The 19,480-nt window shown below is 35.0% G+C and overlaps 1 protein-coding gene and 1 pseudogene across 1 annotated transcript; both read right to left on the bottom strand.

The window, feature by feature from the left end:
* Window positions 1-7,057: 7,057 nt before the first annotated feature.
* EMB1579 (ATP/GTP-binding protein family) lies at window positions 7,058-16,689 on the bottom strand. Its single transcript, XM_085714944.1, has 21 exons — window positions 16,503-16,689; window positions 16,292-16,384; window positions 15,931-16,134; window positions 15,524-15,820; window positions 15,270-15,346; window positions 14,324-15,010; window positions 14,168-14,213; window positions 13,382-13,474; window positions 13,209-13,264; window positions 12,759-12,867; window positions 11,648-11,859; window positions 11,463-11,526; window positions 10,633-10,806; window positions 10,486-10,513; window positions 8,867-10,299; window positions 8,709-8,783; window positions 8,498-8,572; window positions 7,847-8,413; window positions 7,686-7,727; window positions 7,520-7,582; window positions 7,058-7,434 (listed from the first exon to the last, which is right to left on the bottom strand). Exons 2-21 carry the CDS (start codon window positions 16,358-16,360, stop codon window positions 7,345-7,347), a joined length of 4,461 nt encoding a protein of 1,486 aa, XP_085571070.1. The 5' UTR covers window positions 16,361-16,384; window positions 16,503-16,689; the 3' UTR covers window positions 7,058-7,344.
* Window positions 16,690-17,425: 736 nt separating this feature from the next.
* Window positions 17,426-19,042, bottom strand: LOC146921570 (uncharacterized; annotated as a pseudogene).
* Between the last annotated feature and the right edge of the window lie 438 nt (window positions 19,043-19,480).

Raw genomic sequence — 19,480 nt, 5'->3', positions numbered from 1 at the left:
CTTCATTGCCCTTGGAGAAACTGGAACGACAATTTAAATCTATGTTTCAATTACCTTTGAATTTACAAGACCCCGCATGTAAGGATCACCGTGCGATCAACAGGTGCAGTTAACCATCGGAGCGATAGACCTAGATCAACCGAGATAGTATAGACCCCGCATGTAAGGATCATGGTGTGATCAACAGGTGCAGCTTGACAACCGACTAGGTTAGAACGTCCCAAAGGCCTCATCACTTGTATAGTCTACTTAAGATAACTAAACGTGACATGAATGTTATTTAATATCCAACAAAGTAAATAGGGGGATTCTTAGAGTCCTAACCGTTGTTTCCTTTTCTGCAACCAAAAACAGGTAATTTGCTCTGTTGCAAACAGATAAAAATTGCAATCTATAATCCTTAACTCTTTTATTTTATATCGTCAACTTAAAATAAGTAACGCGAGCTATTTAGATGAAACGACAATCCCTGTGGATACAATACTATACTTATCACTTTATTACTTGTTAAACGATTTGGTACACTTGCCTAATCCGACCAGCAATGCCTGGTGATCTTTTCTACAATCGAGATTGAAATCTTATAGGCCGGATTTAGAGGCAGTGGATAAGATAGGGGTCATTGTTTGCCTTCTTCTCTATTGTTATTGTGTTCAACACCGTTTGAGAGTGATCATGAAGCCATAATTAAGCAAGACATAACAAAAACACCGACTATACATGAGAACACGAAAAAGAAATCTATATATTTATAACAATATATAAAGGAAATAGAGGATTTTAGGCTGGATTTTATTCATTATTCGAATTATATTCTTTATTTAAACTATTTTATTTAAAATGCTATTTAATAATTTAAATAAACAAAACCAATTTAGTCCATTAAAATATGAACAATTCCATTGTAATAGTAACAAACATTCATAGAGTTTAATTTTATTTGCCAAAATTAATATTCCCTCTGTCCCATTATGAGTGACATATTTCAGCATTCCACATGTATTAAAAAAATTTGTATAAATGAAACAAATATAATATTAGTTTTACTAAAGTACCCTTATTATGTATTGAGGGAGTGACCATTGCAATAAATGTAAAGTCGAAGATATTGAATTGAGAGTGATGAAAATAGTATTAATTAAAGGGTACAATTGAAAAAGTGTGATTAATAATGCATTGAAAACTAAAGGGGTCATTTGATTTGGGACTATTTTTTTTACAAATGGATCACTCATTTTGTGGGACGGAAGGAGTAATAAACATATGCGACATATATATATATATATATATATATATATATATATATATATGGGGTTTGCTACAATAGACCCACTCTATTTTGTGAAGGTCTATTTTAGCAAGATGCACCTTTTGACTTGGACAAAAAACCCACATCTTTGGTTTTTGAGAGAATCAAATTTAAAGGATACAAGAGTCATTTCCACTTAAAGGTTGGTGTTTTTTTTATTTTCTAATTTTTTCTTGTCTCTTCCACTCCCCCACGTCCTGTTTCTCTTTCACCTTTTGTGATTGTCTTCCCAGCTACAACTACACAATTGATTTATGTTTAAAGCTTGCTTCTCTACATTTTCCTTCTATACGTGGAGAAATTAGTATTGGTGACTCAAACTTCATCTTCTTCTTTTTGTGTGCCATATATATATATATATATATATATATTTCTTCGTCTTTGAAAAACAAGTTCTTTAATATGTATGTTGAGAAATCATTTAACCGTGTAAAAGCAAGAAAAACAAAAAAGGAATTGTATCATAAGACAAAGATTGTATGTAGTATATCAAGATTGGAACATAGAACCTACTTCATTTTTCATAGACTTTAATTGAATAAAAATCATAATTTGCCTACTTTTGGAGTATGTTCAAAATTAGATTAATGGAAGTTTAGCAAAAGGAGAAGAAGGAGTAACAACAATATAGAGAGCTGTTAACTTACACCCACCTAAAAACACTATAAGAAAAAGCAAAATTAAAGTACTGCAGCTTGCTAACTTGCACCTTAGTGTTTTTAGGTGGGTGTAAGTTAGCAAGCTGTAATTTAAAATCATAGTTCAAAGACACGATACTTTAGACAACAACAAAAATGTATTTACTATTTCCGAACATACTCAATACTGGTTAGGAGAACCTCTTCATTATTTATCTATCACTTTAAAAAGATGGGGTGGAAGCTGAAGTGGTAGGTGTCCATGGCCGCTAGAGTTAGTTAAAATTGATGGGGTAGGTGCTTTAACTAATTTAATAGTATTACATAGTATAACCTGCTCCTTATGAAGAGACATTTCTCTTCCAACTTGTGGTTATCGTGACCGTACATGTCCTAAGCATATACAATTATGCATGTATCTACTCCCTTTGCACCCCTTTGAATAGTAATAAATTAAAGTTGGCCAGGGGTATTGACTTTGGATCTGGGAGTGTGCTCCTCCTCGAGGTCTCAGGTTTGATTCTCACCGATGTCAATTTGGGTGGGTTAATTTAGCTTCTTCAAAAAAATAATAAATTAAAGTTGTGGGATATGGTAACCTTGTAAAGTGATGATATTAAAACATGTATCTATATTAATATTAAAACACATATCTTTTTCTACATCAAAGACAGCTCATTAATCACTATAAAAAGAGATCGAAGAGAAATGATATTTGTACAACTATTTTTTAACAATTTCAGTGATAACTTTCTCTCTATTACTTACATTATGTATTTGTCTATTTCTTTGACTTTTGTATCTATACATCTTTTTCTTTGTAAATTTATTGTTATACTAAAAGTTATCATAACCATGTTTGTTTAATTAGCGCAACTCTTTTTAACATGATCTAAATTAACAAACACGAGGAGTGCTAGCAACACTCTCTTTTGAACACCCTCTCTAGCACTCACTCTTTTATTGGGTGAAATCAATGTAGGACCTACACTTTGGAAATGGAACCCACATAAAGTGGTGGGACATACATTGATTTCACCCAATAAAGGAGTGAGTGCTAAAGAGAGTGTTTAAAAAAGAGTGTTGCTAGCATTCCTCAACACAACATACTCAACTGAATTAACATATTGTTCTGGGTGATTATCTAGGTGTTGCATTCTCTAAATAACACAGGTGCACATGTGTAGAGAAAATCAGGCTTCCATGAAACATTTTTGGACCTTATAACGTCATTCCGACATTAATATGAAAATTGTCATAGTCAGTGGTGGAGCCACTTACAGTTTTGTGTGGATATGTACCTACACTATTAATTTCAATTTAGTATATAAGGGTGTTAGAACAACTATATGCCCCCATTACTAAGTAAAAGAAAATACTCATCTTACCAAACTAAAATTAGTACAATTATTCCTGACCAAAAAAAAAAAATTAGTACAATTATTTAATATCTCGTTTATTGATACATTGAACAATGAATCATAATATTTCAATGCAATTTTAATTAGTTTTTATTATTGTACATTAATAGTTGCATTATTCTCAAGTTAATAACTTCTACTTTGCATTTACGAAAATGTAAATACATTAAATATTTGATAAGATTAGTTTGTAAAAGTATATTTACTTCTCTTTCATTTATATATTCCTTCCTGTTCTTTTTGTAAGAAACAAAATACATAAACCATCAAGACCAATGAAAAATATTGAAAATAGTTATTTTTTACTTAATACTCCTGTAAATTTTAACTGATTCCATGGATACACCTATTTTTTTGGTTGATAGATGAAATGACAAGAGTCATTGCATAAACAAATAAATGAGTCGAGGTTTGAACCCCAGTCACAACATCCAGACTATCAATTTCGGCATTTTTTTTGTCAATTGACCTAAGACTTGTGGACTTTATACTACTCAATTAATTACTCTTAATTTCAATAACTAACTTACTTTTAATATTGTCTCTCCTAATAAACAATGACACAAATTAGATTAGTTTATAACACATTTGAAAGTTTGTCAATGATTTTGGTAAAAAGAACCAGAAATATTGGCACACTTGTTTTTTTTTTATAAAAACGATCGGAGGAAGTATAATTGTAAATGTTTATTTTACTTTCATCTTAAAGAAACCCAAATAATAAGCTTTTATTTTTTGGTAAAATAATAATTTTAGTGTTACAGTGTATGAATATTCCCCACAATCTTAAATTTCTGGCTCCGCCACTAGTCATAGTCATGGGCAATGCATCAATAATGTTTTTTTAGCTTTTTAATTGACTGCATTGAAGAATTAATTGTGTCCTTCAATTATGAATTTCTTAACCACTTCAAAAAAGTGTTATGAGGTGAATTTGGATATCTAAGCTAAGAAAGCATAAATGTTGAGATTCAATAAGAAAGTAGAACAAATAACAATGGCAACCAAAAACTAAAAAGTCCAAAAAAAAACTATAAATTCAACCAAAAACAAATCTTTAACTGATGTATAGAGTAAACAAACAAAAAAAATCCACAAAAAAAAAAAGATAAATGGAGTTGAGGATTCACACTAAGAGATTGTTTACTTTGTTCAACCCAAATTGACCTATGTTGAGAGAGAGCAGCTTTCCAATGCACTAGCAATAAGTCTTTACAAGAGATACAAAAGAGTTACAAAAAATTAACTTCAATAGCTCAATAAAAAAAACTTTGATTTCTACCATTTCTCTTTCTCTCGAGAGAAATTCAAATGTGACCAAGAAATTATCCCCAATTACTCACCAAGAGCAATTCCTAATTTCTTTCGTTTTGGGGTACATCTCAAAAGTCATGTATCAATTTTTTAGATCATTTGTTGTTACTTACTCCCAAAAGTTTGGGAAAGGTTGTTTTTTATTCTTGTGTTATAGGAACATTGATCGTGAGTCAAATCGAGGATGACACTCCACAATAGGCTCTTTGAAAATAAGAGGATGGCAAATAATTAACCTCACCATTGTATTATCATGTTTGGATCGTCACAAGAGACCACTCCTTGATCTTCACCCTAGAAGCACCAGAAAGAAGGAAGTAAGTTCATGGTTATAGGTAACAAATTTTCATATTGTGTCAAGGCATTCTATGTGAAATAATCTTCTCCTTACCTATTTACTTGTTAATAAGTTTCCTAGCATGTGTTCTTATCAAATTTATTTATACTTACTGGTTTGAATATTGCTTGATATCTTTCATGTCATAGTTGTTTACTTGTGCATGAGATCTTGTTATCTTGTTTGGTATCTATGTCTCTCCTTGCATGCTTATTTCTTTTCGTTGTGCCTTATCTTGCATACTTTCTTGTATCTAATTGTGATAGTATACTTGTACTTTGTTTCAACTTTATATATCATCTTTTGTCATGTTGCTTACACTGTCATATATGTTTATATATCATCTTGAATGCAAAATCAAACATTTGACTCCAAGCTAATACCCTATTCGAAATGCCAATTTAACCTCAATATTTTCAAAATTTAGAAGATTTGATTCTAATCAATTGATGCAAGTCAAAAACTTGATTCGAATCAAATGAATGGATTCATGATTTTGATGTTTCGAATCAAATGGGCCAGACTCAAAAAAACACCTTTCCATTGTGGTTGTCCATCCAAAACACCCTTTTTCAACTCCTTTTCTCTCATATTCGAACCACCCACTGTATATGAGAAATGATATTTGAACATTCATTTTGTGACAATTTTCTCTCTCTCATACTCACATTATTTTTTACTTTATCTCTTTATTGCTTTGATTTTCATGCAAATATCTACTTTTTTTGTAAATTATAGTTGTCCCATAAGTTGTCAACCAAATGATTGTTCAAATAACACTCCTCTTATATATCCACAATCATACTTAAAAAAAAAAAAAAAAAAAAAAAATCACTATCACATAACCTCCCACATCCAACCTCAACCCTTGTAAGTTTATTTTATGTTGTAAACCTTTTTCCCCAAACTATTTTAAAGATATCAATACAAGCATAACCCTTATTCCTCGAAAAATCTCTTATAGATGTTAAACTTCAACTCAATTGCTACTTGTGGTCAAAAACGTCAAACTTACGACAAAATTTGTTATGTGCAAATTTAAATTTTAAAGTTGTTAACTCAATGTCTCCTTTCTTGTAACAAACAGTTGCATTTCAATATTTTCACATCTCATTTTCGATTTAAAAAATATGATGTGTCTTATTTGTTTAGAACGTAGCAGCACTTATTAGGTCACACTGAATATCCAAGTCTGTAAAACTATGTCTAATAAGGAGACCAAAGTACATTTAGGCCAACTTTCATATAGCAAACATTCGATTACTTTTGACCTTTCTTGGCGCCAATGCAATCAAGGTTTAGTAAACCTTGTGAGCACAACATTTTCAACTAAACTGATTCAACGAATATTTTATGTGGCTCAACCATCCTCAGTTAGGAACCTTGCTTGGTTTTTTTTTCTTGTCCTACCTCTATATAGTCTATTTCAACCTATTAGATAGATTGATTGCAGAATGGTGAAGACATCAAAACAGTGAAAGGGTCCTAACTAACTAGTGTCGGTTAACTTGCTACGGACAGTGCAAGGGTCCTAGCTAACTAGCGTCGGTTAACCCGCTAGGGACTTAAACCGTTGATAGTGAGATAGTCTTTGTTGCATAAATTGTTTTTCTAATAAAAAATATTACTAAAATATAAAATTAAAAATAATTGCTAATAACTTTTTAAAAAATCGCAAAAAATTTGTTTTAAGCCTTAATAGATGCTCGTCAATCCTCTAATCTTATTGGTTTTGAAAATTAGTTTCAACAGGTATAATTTATTCCTAGCCCAAATGATGTTTTGGTCCCAGCATTCTAGAGAAAAATGGGTGAAATAATTAATAAAAATAAAGCATTAGATATTTACACAAACTGTGATTAAGAGGATGAGGTGGAATGATGTTTTTTTTTAGCCTCAACATTGATGGTGTCTGTGGATGATGATATAAAAAAATAAGTGTTCTCTTATTGTATACATCTCTTGCAATCTAAGTTTTGTCAAAAAAATCACTTACAATCTAAGTGAGTTTAAACTTAATTTATAAATAGAAGCGCAATAAACATCCAAATGTTTGAAATTCATTAAACCAAATAATTAAATACAAAAGTACTTAACTCAGCAACATAAGTTGGAAAGGCAACAAATAGAAGTAATTAAAAAATTAAATAAAAATGTTATGAAAAGTAAGATTGCATCATGCACTAAAATATGACCCGCCAAATTTGGTGTTCAGTAGTAATCGTTTACTCTTTCTAACACAAATAAAAAGACCACCTATCCTTTCATCAAAGCAGAGCAAAACAACAAATGCCAAACTTAATTACAAGCAAAAGCTAGGGGGCATCAAATGTCAGCCATCCGCACCAACTTGATATAAAGTATCCGATCGTCCCTCCCGGTGTTGCTCTCCAACAATGCACTCTGTACAAGCTCCTGATTTACAGAGAACATTAGATTAGAATGGTCATGGTGAACACAAGAGACAGGAAAATAAAATAAACTTCAACAATTTTCTCACCTTCACATCCCTGTGAGAAAGGAACATCCCCAGATTGTGGATTATTATTCTCATATCTTCAACCTGGAAAGAAACATAATTGTCATCTTACTTGAAGGAAAGAAAATAATAATAATAATAATAATAATAATAATAATAATAATAAAATAAAGGCCGAGGCAGTTACCCTAATGTAGCCAACGCGATTCCGATCAAAAAATCGAAAAGCCTGTAATTAAAAATAAATCAAACCATTATTTCGTTGAAACTAAATTATGACAAAGTAGATGACCAAATAGAAGCAATATAACCAAATGAGAAACTTAGTATAGAAGAAAAAACAAGTACCTTCAACAATTCTTTGTCTACAACAGCCTCCTTAACAGCATGGGTTTCTTTCTTAACTTTATCAACCTTGCTTTCCTTTACTTCATTGAGCTGAACATCATCCTTTGATTCTTTCACCTCTTCTTTAACCTTTATTTCCCCTTTAAAAGTTTCATCTGCTGCTTTTTCGTTGCTAGTAGCATTTTCAGATTCATTATTTGCATTGGCTTGTTCAGTATTTTTATCATTGGATGAGTCATGTTGGGGAGTACCATTTTCCATTTCCTCTTCTGGTTCCTCTTCTGGTTCCTCTTCAGGATCCTCTTCTTCCGGATCTTCATCATCTGATGCATTTTCCATCTTCACATCGTCATCCTCCTTATTACCAGAATTCTCAATCTCGGCAACAGTTTTCTTGTTATCTTCCTGGGTTGGATTTGATGCATCCACATCAGTTTCACTCTTAACAGACGGATCATCGCCTTTTTGACGTTTAGCAGGTGACTTGTTTGCACTATCCTTGTCAAGTCCATCTTCTCGCTGCCTCTTTCGCTGAGCTCTTTTCATCACAAATTTTTCGCGCAATTTCTGAAGAAAAAATGGTAAACCTAGTTAAACACCTTTAGAGAATCAAGTTAAAGCATGATGTGATAAAAAGCAACCTTAACCAACCTGAAGAAAAGTCAAAATCCTACTGCCCATTTGAAACTGAAGCATTTCATAAAATGATTCAGCAAATAATGAAAGCTGCAAAAATAACAACCAGAATCACGGATTCTGAATCAGCAACAGTCCCATGGAGAACCAACAGTCCGATACATAAATAATGGGGGAAAATGCTGCATTGAAAAATAATTAAATAAATAAAAACATGTAAACAGACCTCAAGTGTTGATTCATCAACATCTTTGTCAGTGTAATCCAACAATGAATCCAGAGACAGTGACAATGACCGTAGCTGTACAAGAATTGACGTTAGACTTTAAGTGTACATAAGATAGTATATGTATATGTTTCTAGAGTTAAGCTAAAAGTATGTACTTTAGAATCTTTAGTTGATTTTGTTTGAAGAATAAATCCAGGGTGCCGAGGAGGTTCATCGGACTTCTTCTTCTCTTTCACTTCTTTACTAGATTTGCTTTTCGGCTCATCTTTTCCATCTTTCTCTTTTGTTACTTTCTCATCTTTTGATTTTTCCCCAACTTTCAGTTTCCCCTTGACAATTTGAGTATCTTTCTCAGAGGTTTTCTTATCTATCTTGGATCCACTTTTTTCTCCAGTTCCTTTTCCATCCTTCTTGTCATCGTTGTCAGACTTCCTTTCATTTTTATTGGAATCACCTGCACCACCTACACCTTCTTGCTTTTCAGAGGTAGGCACCTTTAACTTTTTCTTAGGAACTACCTTCACAATTTTCTTTGCTACCGAAACAATTTTTGTATCTGCATTAGTAGCCTGCTTGTCAGTGCTCTGAGTGTCATCATTTGCAGGAGCTGCAACAGCATTTTCATCATCAGTTTTATCAGTGCTCTTTGCAACTTTTTTATTGGAATCAGTTGCATCATCTTGCACCCCAGAGGTTGGTGTTTTTAACTTTCTCTTGGTTACTACCTTTGCAGGTTTCTTGCCCTCGGTTGCTGTTGTGTCTCCATCAGCAGTCTGCTTGCCAGGGCTGTCGGTACCATCCTGTGCCTGAACAGCCACAGCATTCCCTTCATTTACTACAGTTGCATCATCTTGCACCCCAGAGGTAGGTGTTTTCAACTTTCTCTTGGTTACTACCTTTGCAGGTTTCTTGCCCTCGGTCACTATGGTGTCTGCTTCAGCAGTTTGCTTGCCAGTGCTGTCGGCACCAGCCTGTGCCTGAGATGCCACAACATTCCCTTCATTTACTACAGATTTAGATTCCTCACCAACCACCTTCTTTTTAGGTACCCGCTTGATAATTTTCCTTGTTTTTATTGTTTTCACGGTAGCATCATTGGTACCTGTATTATCTTCAATACTGTTTATTTCCTTACCATTTTTCCCTTCACCATCAGCTTTTCCAACAGGAATATCCTCTGCAACTATGTCCTTCCCAGAAGTTTGAATCCCAGTAGGATCCACAGAAGACTTGACCTCCTCAACAGGAACCTCTGACGAGGCCACTTTATCTGCAACATCCTTCTCACCTGGTTTGTCAGTTTCTCTCTTGGCAGTATCGTTTGTCTTATTGACAACTTTTTTCACAATCTTCTTTATAATTTTCTTCTTCACAGACTTTGCACTTCCTGTGGTTTGACCAGGGGTAGTTTCCCCTGGCTTTTTCTCTGCACTCTTTGCTTCAACTGTCCCCGAGGCATCATTTTTAGCAATTGTATTGTTACTCACTCCAGCTTTTTTTTCCTTTCCTTCCTTAACAGTATTATCTTTCTCCTTTTTCTTAGCATTTGACTTTCCAGATGCAGGAGAATCCTTCTTACCTAATTTATCTAAATTGTTGAAAAAGAAAAATAATCACAACTAGAGATAAGGACAATTCAAGTGAGAAAAAATGGTAACAAGCCATGCACAGTTGAGTTAAGAGCTATCAAAGGCATGCATGAAAGATACAAATATACATGACTGGGGTAAGAAAATGATACAATGTCATGTACAGGAGGTAGCAGTCTACTAACCATTTGCTTCCTTGATAGCCCTTGCTTTCTGAAATATTATCAAAACAATAATTAAAAAAGATAACACAGAAAATATGGAAAAAGATTTGCAATGCAATCCATCCAGAAAAATAAAGGTATTAAATTAAAATAATAATAAAGCCAAACCTCTTTCTTTAATGCAATTTGACGTTCTTTTTCAGCCACTGCTTTCTTGTGGGCAAGCCACTGATCCCGCCATTGATCCAATGAAGGGAGGCAGTCAGACAAATCAGGAACATAAAGTACGGTAATTTCCTTGTGGCTAAAGAAACCATCTTTACCGATTCTATCATAATGTATCTGGAAAACATAACACCTTTTAGTAACCAATTTTTTATGTTAAGTGAGATATTCTGTGACTAAAAGATATAACCATAATCTTGAATGAATGAAATATTCCCAAAAGAAACAAAGAGGCAACAAATGTTACAAAACTTATTAAACCAAGCAAATGTAAAAAGCTCATTAAGACATGAAGATATCTACACTCTTAAGCCACTGATCACGCCATCCAATGAAGGGAGACAGTCAGACATATTGGGAACATAAAGTACAGTAATTTCCTTGTGGCTAAAAAAACCATCTTTACCAATTCTATCATAATGTATCTGGAATCTGGAAAAATAACAGCTTAGCTTTTGGTAACTAGCTTCTTATGTTAAATGAGATATTTTAAGACCAAAAAAGATAAACCATAATCACGACTGAAGGAAACATTACCAAAAGAAACAAACAACCAACAGATGTTACAAGAATTATTAAACCAAGCAAATATAAAAAGCTCATCACTCATAAGACATGAATACATACATACACACACACACACACACACACACAAACACCACAACAGTATAGGTTAAAACTTTAAAGAAAAAACTTTTAAATAATAGTCATTGACATGCTTCTGTTGGTTACCAGTAAATACCAATAATAGTCAACAAAAAAAAAACTGGTACCTCAAGGAACCGGTTCCAGTGTTGACACTTCTGCAAATCAAGCTGAATAATATCCTTTGTGTATCTGTAACAAAAGGAAAAATATCCATTATTCAATAAAGGTAACAAAAGGAAAAATATCCATTATTCAATAAAAGAAAGCATAAATTTTCACACCAATAATCGTCTCATGATATTGTATATACCTAAGGGCTGTTCTGATCAAAGAGTTATCATCGTTAGATGGATCACCCCCATCAGCAGGTTCCCATGGACCACCAACTGCCATGAAAGAATGGTCCTTCTTAAGGATTGCAAATCTAAGGATATTGCAAACATGAGGAATGCGGTCATCCAAAAGTTTATCAGCTGACAGTTCCTCCAATGCACCCCTACTAAGCCCATTCATCAAAATTACCTGAAACAAGGCAAAAACACCACTTATTAAACAGTAGAAACACCAAATCTCTCAAGCATTAAACATTAAAATATCAATATCAAACAGCAGACCAAATATATGACGGCGTATACCCATAAATTGAATAATATCCATAATTATGAACTTGGTAGCAGCACGGAGCAATCAGCCCAATCAGGAAGATAGCAGTAACATGGGGGCCAGTAAACAAAAGACTACGAATATTATAAAAGTATAAGCTAAAAATAATTGCCCAAATCAAAAGGCCAAATAGCAAAATTGGAAAAGGAAACTGGGCAATGCTGGAAATAGAACCCTGGCTGGGAATTAGCAGCAACAGATAATAGCTTTCTCTTGTCATTCAAAGAAAAAGATAATAATTGTCTCAGGAATTAGGACCCATCAACACGCTCAAATTTAGAGGGAACAAAATAAATAGAGCTAGACCATTTTTTTGCATCAAAACATTCAAATATTAGGGGGAAAAACATTTGGAGCAAAAGATCTGAGAATAGAGACTGGGGTAGTAGGAAAAACAATGGGTTTAGCCAGAACACACCTCAGAATTCAGAGGTCTCTTGGCAATCATCACTTCTAAAGAATAATTATTTATGTCTCTTGTGACAACTAACAATAGAATTCAAAATCTACAAACCCTATTTTTGGTATTAAATCAAATTAATAATAAGAATAAACTATGCAGATCAAAAACAATCTACAAACCATATTTTTGGTATTAAATTAAATTAATAATAAGAATAAACTACGCAGATTAAAAAAAAATTATATATGGCACAAAAATAATGAAGTTAAGTAATACAATTTAGCGCAATTAAATGCATTTTATCATATAAAATAACGAGAAAAGTGAAGTTTATAAACTTATACGTTAAACCTACTTTGGCATTCCAAACTGTATTTCCTTGTCCAGTGCCTGTAGGTTGTCCCACCAAAAGCTTGCTGGACGAGTCTCTAGCACTTTCTTCTTCAACAAAATCATGCTCAAAACTGCTCAAAACCATATACATTCTACAATTAATTTCTCAAATGCAATAACAACATGACCCCCTTATGGTAGGGAATGCAAAAACAATTAGGAACATATTCTACACAATTAAGAATGCAGTTTTTTCTTTAAAAACAATGTAGACAATTTTGTGACTATTAGGAAAACAATATTGTGCAACCAAACATTGCAGAAATGTTCCCACCACCAATCAACTAAATGTCAAAAGACATCCCACCCAAATGCTAGTTTGCCAAATATTACAAAAACAGAAATAAATTTTCAAACTTTTGAACGAGAGAAGAGAAAAATATTAAAGCGATTGAGACATGAAGAGAGGTACCTGACAGGAGTATGTAAAGAGAGTTTAAGGTTTTCCTTCGGCCAGCTCACAACAGCCTAAAGCATTTGAAGACAATAATATCAAATCAAAATTGAGCCCTTACCATAAAGGAAGCAAATTGCGTTTGGATTATCTCCCCAATAATAACTATTACCAGACAAGTAAGAGTGTACCTTGGAGAATTCAGGAGAGATGAAGAGTCGCGGGTACCGTTTGTCTATTGAGAGGTAATCCCTCTCAATATTTACCAAACAAGAAGGATAAACCTGTTTGTGTAGTTGAGAAATGTAAACTCAATTAGTAGAATTAATACAACTTGAAAAATCATATTAATACAACTTGAAAAATCATGCAACAGTATATAATGTGTCTACGTACAATCAATAAGGATAGAAATACTCTTAAAAACACATACACTCTTTTAACAAGATTTGAGTGAAGGCTGCAAAGAACTGCTAAGAAGTGATTGAAAGACATCCCAAAACAAAAAGCTAGGTCCGAATATGTAGAAGAAAGAGAAAGGGAAAAAAATGCAAAGAAGCACCGAAGAAGAACTGCAAAAAGAACATGTGGCTGTGGAGAAAAGTAACAGAAATGAACAATTAAAACCCAACAGCAAACAAGACTTCTGAGGATTTACAATCAACAAGGACTTTGAAGAGAAAAGCAAACGAAAAGAACTGAAATGCCGCAGCATCATTGAATCAAATCATGTGGGTAATTAGAGATCAAGAGTGAACTTCTCAATAAACACGGTCCCCATGGCTTTAAATGGTAAAAGGTTCAAATGCAAAACTATTAGCTAAAACAGGAAATACTAACTCTGGTTATTATTATTTTTATATTATTAGGGAATTGTCCAAGGATCTCCAGAGGAAAAAAAAGCAGCAACATAACAGCCTCCTTGAAGAGGAATATTCTCATAATTATGGAACAGCTAAGTTCTCATTTCTTTTTACCTTGCAGACATATTCTCTCCGTTTTTCTTTAACAGGTGAACGGTGCCTTCAGTATAACAGAACATTAAGTTAGTTACAAAACGCTGCAAGATATACAAGCAGCTAGTTATTGAGAACCAGAGCAGGACGCAGAAATAGAAAATCATTAAGATCCACCTATGTAAAGCGCCACGATGTGGGGAGTCCCGTCGTGAAGATTTCCCCTCCTTTGTCAAAGACGACCCACGAGGATCCTTTGAAGTGCTGCGAGGATCCTTTGAAGTGCTGCGAGGATCCTTGGAGGATCTCACTGGAGTTCGTTCAAGCCTAACTTCAAGTGCTCGTTTGCGTTCTCGCTCCCTCTCCTTTTCACGCCGCTCCAAGCGCTCCTTTTCACGTTCCTTTTCTCGATCTCGCTCCCGCTCTCGCAATCGTTCTCGTTCTTTGTCCCTTTCTCTATCCCTGTCTTTATCACGCAAGCGGTCTCGACGTCGTTCTTCTTCCCTTAGTTCAAATTCTCGAAGATAACTAGCCCGATCATCCTTCCGATCATGTGACAGAAGACTTCCCGGGTAATCCAAATCCATAGCATTTCCATGAATACCTTTTCCGCTGGCATAGTCCCTACCGGGTGGGAGGCTCACTCCATAACCAGGATTTGACGCATTCTGGGAATACAAGAGATCATCCACATTTCGCCTAGGTGCTGCTCCTAATATTGATGGTGCATGCTGTCCACTATATGAAGTAGCACTTAGCATTGATGAAGCATGAGGATCAGAATCGATCCTTCCTCCATAAGACATGAGATCTTGGGTTGGGTGACGACTTGCAGCCGCCCTAGCTGCCAGATAATCAGTTTGTCTGCCAGAAACGTGTTGCTTCTTAGTGTAGGTAGAAATATTTTTAACCATTTAACACAGCTAGGCACTGTTGAACAGCTTCTGCCCAGTTTCATCAAAAACTTAAAAGATAAAACAACTGCTTTACATATAGACTTCAGAATAGAAAAAATGTACCATATTCAATAAGCAAAATTATATTATTTTCAAGTGATCATGAGGCAGCATTAGGCAAACATCATGCAAAAAATTTGAGAGATAAAATTCAAGAAATAAAATACCTGGTAGCCCCATCAAGTGAAGCAGCAGCTTGAAGAGACTGAGATTTCAGCAATTGCTCTTGTCGTAGCAAATTTGCCTGGTCAATGAGATCATAAATATCTGATTGCTGAATAATATAACGAGTGCAATATGATTACAATAAAAAAGCATGCAGGAAACCTATATAGTCCTGGGAGTAATCTATATGTTTCTAACACAGATTCTAGGGAAACAAATAAAGCAACCAACATATTTTCTGGGCTTAAACACACACCTGATGTTGATGACTATATCCACCAGCATCGGTAGCATAGCGGCTAGCTGGATCACTTGCTAAATCCCTACCAGTGTAACCACTCTGCCGTTCACCATATTGCCTTCTATCTAGTCCAGAATAATCCAAACTCTTGTCACCATACAATTGATCAGATTTGTGGCCATACCCATGCGTTGAGGACGACAAATAATCACTAGAAGCAAACTTGGGTGAATCTGATACACCCAAAGAGTAACTTCCACGAGCATCTAAAGCCGATGATGAACCAACTCCCTTGGCCGTCAAAGAAGGAGCCTGTTACATGAACAAAAATAAAAAAAATATAATCAATTTTCCACATTCAACACAGCAAAAATAATCAATTTTCCACATTACACGCATGGAAAGATTTATAAAACACTAACCTGCGGTGCGGTGCTCAACGCAGCTGAACCATAAACAGAACTATATTGTCCTCCATACTGAGCAACAGAAGCATGAGCCCTACTGTAACTACCAACATCAGCAGCTTCCTGAGAACTACCTAATATACCCGAATGTCTCGAAGCCGCAGAATGCTGGGTAGCATCATGTCCTCCAGCAGAAGCTCCAGAATAATTAGCACTCAACTACAGTCACAATATACAAAATCAACCCCATAATCTACCAAATTATATATAAAAATCCAATTTTTACACATCAAAATTTATTTACAAAACAAAAAAAAAGTGTCTTTTAATTAAAAAAAAAAAAATATACAATTCATGAAAAATTCAAAACCCTTACATTTTGGCCATATGCAGATTGACCTGTGTACGATTGGCCATAATTGCCACTCCCTCTGGAAGAATACATGTTTATTCTTCAGAGCAACCAAACCTGAAATCAAGAACAATTGATCAAATAATTCGTTAGAATCGCAACAACAACAACAAAATCAAATTGGGGATTTTTTTTCAACTTTTCTTCCATTTTTTTATTTGGATTTTGTACTCACCGATTAAAGAACAATCGATTTGGAATTTGTGGGGGAGAGTCGGCAGAGTAGAAATTGATGGAATTGAATTGGGTGAAAAAGGGGGAGAAGAAACCCTAGAAGGAGTAGAGAAGAGAGTGAAACTGAAACCTTTGTGTGTGTGCGTGCGTTATCTCGATTTCAAAGTCAAGAAAAAAAAAACTAAGTCGCAGAATGACGCAAGAGAAACGAGGGTTTTCACGCGGGGAGTAATCGGGTTCCGGGTATGGGATCCATAAGCCCAAGTGAGCAGAAATTACTCTTTTCCCATGCACTTTTGTTCATTCCCACCTTAAACTGCCTGAAAAGACTTCAACGTTAACTCACGTTCGGTACCATCAACGTTCGTTGCCTCACATTTTCTGAATTTTTTTCTGCCCCTATCACCAAATAAAATGATATGTGTACCCTAGTTGAAAATTATTGATGTAAATACCCTTGTTCTTCCTTTAACTTGGCGAGCATGTCAATTTTTTTAACCATCCTCTGCAAACTTGCAGGCTTTGCAGGGTCTGTCTGAATAACTCTCTGCGTTCTTGACTTATGTTGGCTAGCAAGAATTTTTTAAGTTTTTTTTTTCTTGTACTCACTTTCAATTGGCGAGCACTTATATTTTTTTTTTTTGCACCAGGCCCTTGTTCCATATATAAAATGGCGACCATGCCATTTTAGTTTAATTTTGTTTTTTTAAGGAAATTTAATTTTGTTTTTGAAAGAAGGTTCATCTAGTATATAACATAATGTAAATGTTGTGTATTATTTGTTAATGAAATTACGTGCATTGTATATAAATATTTTTAATGAAAAAAATTAAACATTATTAATAAATAGATGAGCAAAATGATAATAGTAATAATAATTATATTAAGATAATTCGGAATAAAATACAATACGAAGAAAATCAACTACTGGTGATTAACAGTTGGACAATTTCTGCGAATATGACCGGTCTTGGAACACAGTCCACATTTTCTCGGTGCTTTTTCCACAACATCCATTTCAGTCAAGATGCGAGTACTGTTTGGACGACCTTTCTTTAATCTTCGCATGGTTGGATCGTGGCAAAGCTTTGGACCTTCATGCAGGGGCCAATAACTTTTGTCATGGACTACTTCGAACCTTGTGTTATAGATTGTGTATACACTCTCATTTGTAAACGCAGCTGGTATAAGGGTTCGATAATCATGACGAAAACTAGAACACGCGGCTATAACATGAGAACAAGGCAAATGTAAAGCCTGAAATTTTCCACAGTCACACCACCCTGCCTGTAGGTCTACCTTGAATGTTCCCATCGGTCTTCCCTCCCTATAATTGATTGTTTCACGGACAGAGAAAGTATACCTTTGTCTATCGAATTGATCAACTTGGTGAGTGTTGGACTTAATCACAGATTCTTGAATCTCCTTCATACAATGATCCGTGAATGGATCACCAGAACCTACCCTTGCATACGCCTTCTGTGCTCTATTGGCAAATAGACACGCCAACCTATAGTAGGTTGATTGGACAAGAGTTGTGATAGGGAGGTTGCGAATTCCCTTATAAATGTTGTTCCATGACTCGACAATATTAGTTGTCATATGGCCCCATCGTCGACCCCCGTCATGTGCCTGAGTCCATTTTTCTTTGGGTATATTATCGAGCCAAGTTAATGCATGTTTGTTTGCCTCTCGAATTTCATTACGATAGTATTCGAATGAGGGTATGTTCATGGCATGCCCTGCATCGTTTGAAAGAAAATAATCAGATATATTAAGTAATTAATATCATATAAAATTCTAAAAAATAAAAATGTTTCATGTTTGTACCCATATTTGAAACTTTATCCTTAAGTTCTCGATCCTTGATCGCCCTGAGAAAATTCTGTTGGATGTGCCGAATGCAGAACACATGAGTTGATTCACTTCCGTGCCAGCCATTTTCGGGGTTATTGAATGCGCTTTTTATAGATTCATGTCTATCAGAGATCACGCAAACATCTCGTCCTGGTGTGACGTGCTTTCTTAAATTTCTTAAAAAAAAACCACATCCCTCCTTTGTCTCACCTTCGACCAACGCAAAGGCGATTGGAATTGTCTTGTTGTTTCCATCTTGTGCAACTGCCAACAACAATGTCCCTCTGTACTTGTCGTACAACCACATCCCATCAACGTGGATAACTGGTTTGCAAAATTTAAAACCTCTATGCAAGGATAGAAAGCCCAAAAGAGACGGTTGAACTTTGTGGTCCCGTCTAGGTTCGGTAGAGTTTTCAAGTCTACGATGGTTCCTGGATTTGAGTTTTTCATGACTATTAACCATTGTGGAAGTTCTTCAAAAGATTTCTCCCAGTTCCCGTAAATAGCCTCGACCGCCTTGTTCTTTGCCATCCATGCCTTTATGTATGTGATTGTGTAATTAAACCTTTCTCGAATATATGCAATAATCATACTAGGCTTAATCGACGCTTCCTTATGCACAAGTGACTTGATGCTCTCGCAAATGACATTATAGTCAAGCTTGCGGTGATCCTGTGACATTAAAGATGATGCGCAGTTGTGCGGACCAATAATAGTGACAATCTTCCATTTCCCACTCTTTTTACTAAGGGATGCTCGCAATCTAAATATACACGCTGAATTGGTACATCTAATGACATACCTCGTTTGATCAGATTTCTTTACGTCGTAATCTAGTGATTGTTTGACGTGATAATATCTGATCGCGACACACAATCTTCTTTGTTGTGAAACTACATTCCTTCTTCAATACCCCCATCAACTGGAAGTGGAATTATGCCTTCCCCGTCCATGTGTCTGTCAACAAGATCCATATCAAGGTCACGCATGTGGAGTGGAGGACAATATGCTTCTCTAATATGAGTGGCTTCCTGCTGCCCCTGTGATGGGTGCAAAATGTTGGCCCAAACATCGTCGTCATCGCCGTCTTCATCATCTTCGTCGTCTTCCACACCTTCT

Source organism: Medicago sativa, chromosome 5 (assembly GCF_051527215.1).
Source record: "Medicago sativa cultivar Bolivia chromosome 5, Bolivia_mono, whole genome shotgun sequence".
NCBI lineage: Eukaryota > Viridiplantae > Streptophyta > Magnoliopsida > Fabales > Fabaceae > Medicago > Medicago sativa.
The sequence above is the reverse complement of the archived record's forward strand: the minus strand, read 5'-3'. Positions and strand labels throughout refer to the sequence as shown.

What these genes read in the sequence shown, in the direction of transcription:
- EMB1579 (XM_085714944.1), bottom strand. Translation starts at nt 16,360, where the DNA reads ATGTATTCTTCCAGAGGGAGTGGCAATTATGGCCAATCGTACACAGGT. An exon ending in TCTCTCCTGAATTCTCCAAG is followed by an intron (nt 13,265 to 13,381) that starts GTACACTCTTAC and finishes CAAATGCTTTAG; the next exon opens with GCTGTTGTGAGCTGGCCGAA. An exon ending in TCTTTACATACTCCTGTCAG is followed by an intron (nt 12,868 to 13,208) that starts GTACCTCTCTTC and finishes GGTTTTGAGCAG; the next exon opens with TTTTGAGCATGATTTTGTTG.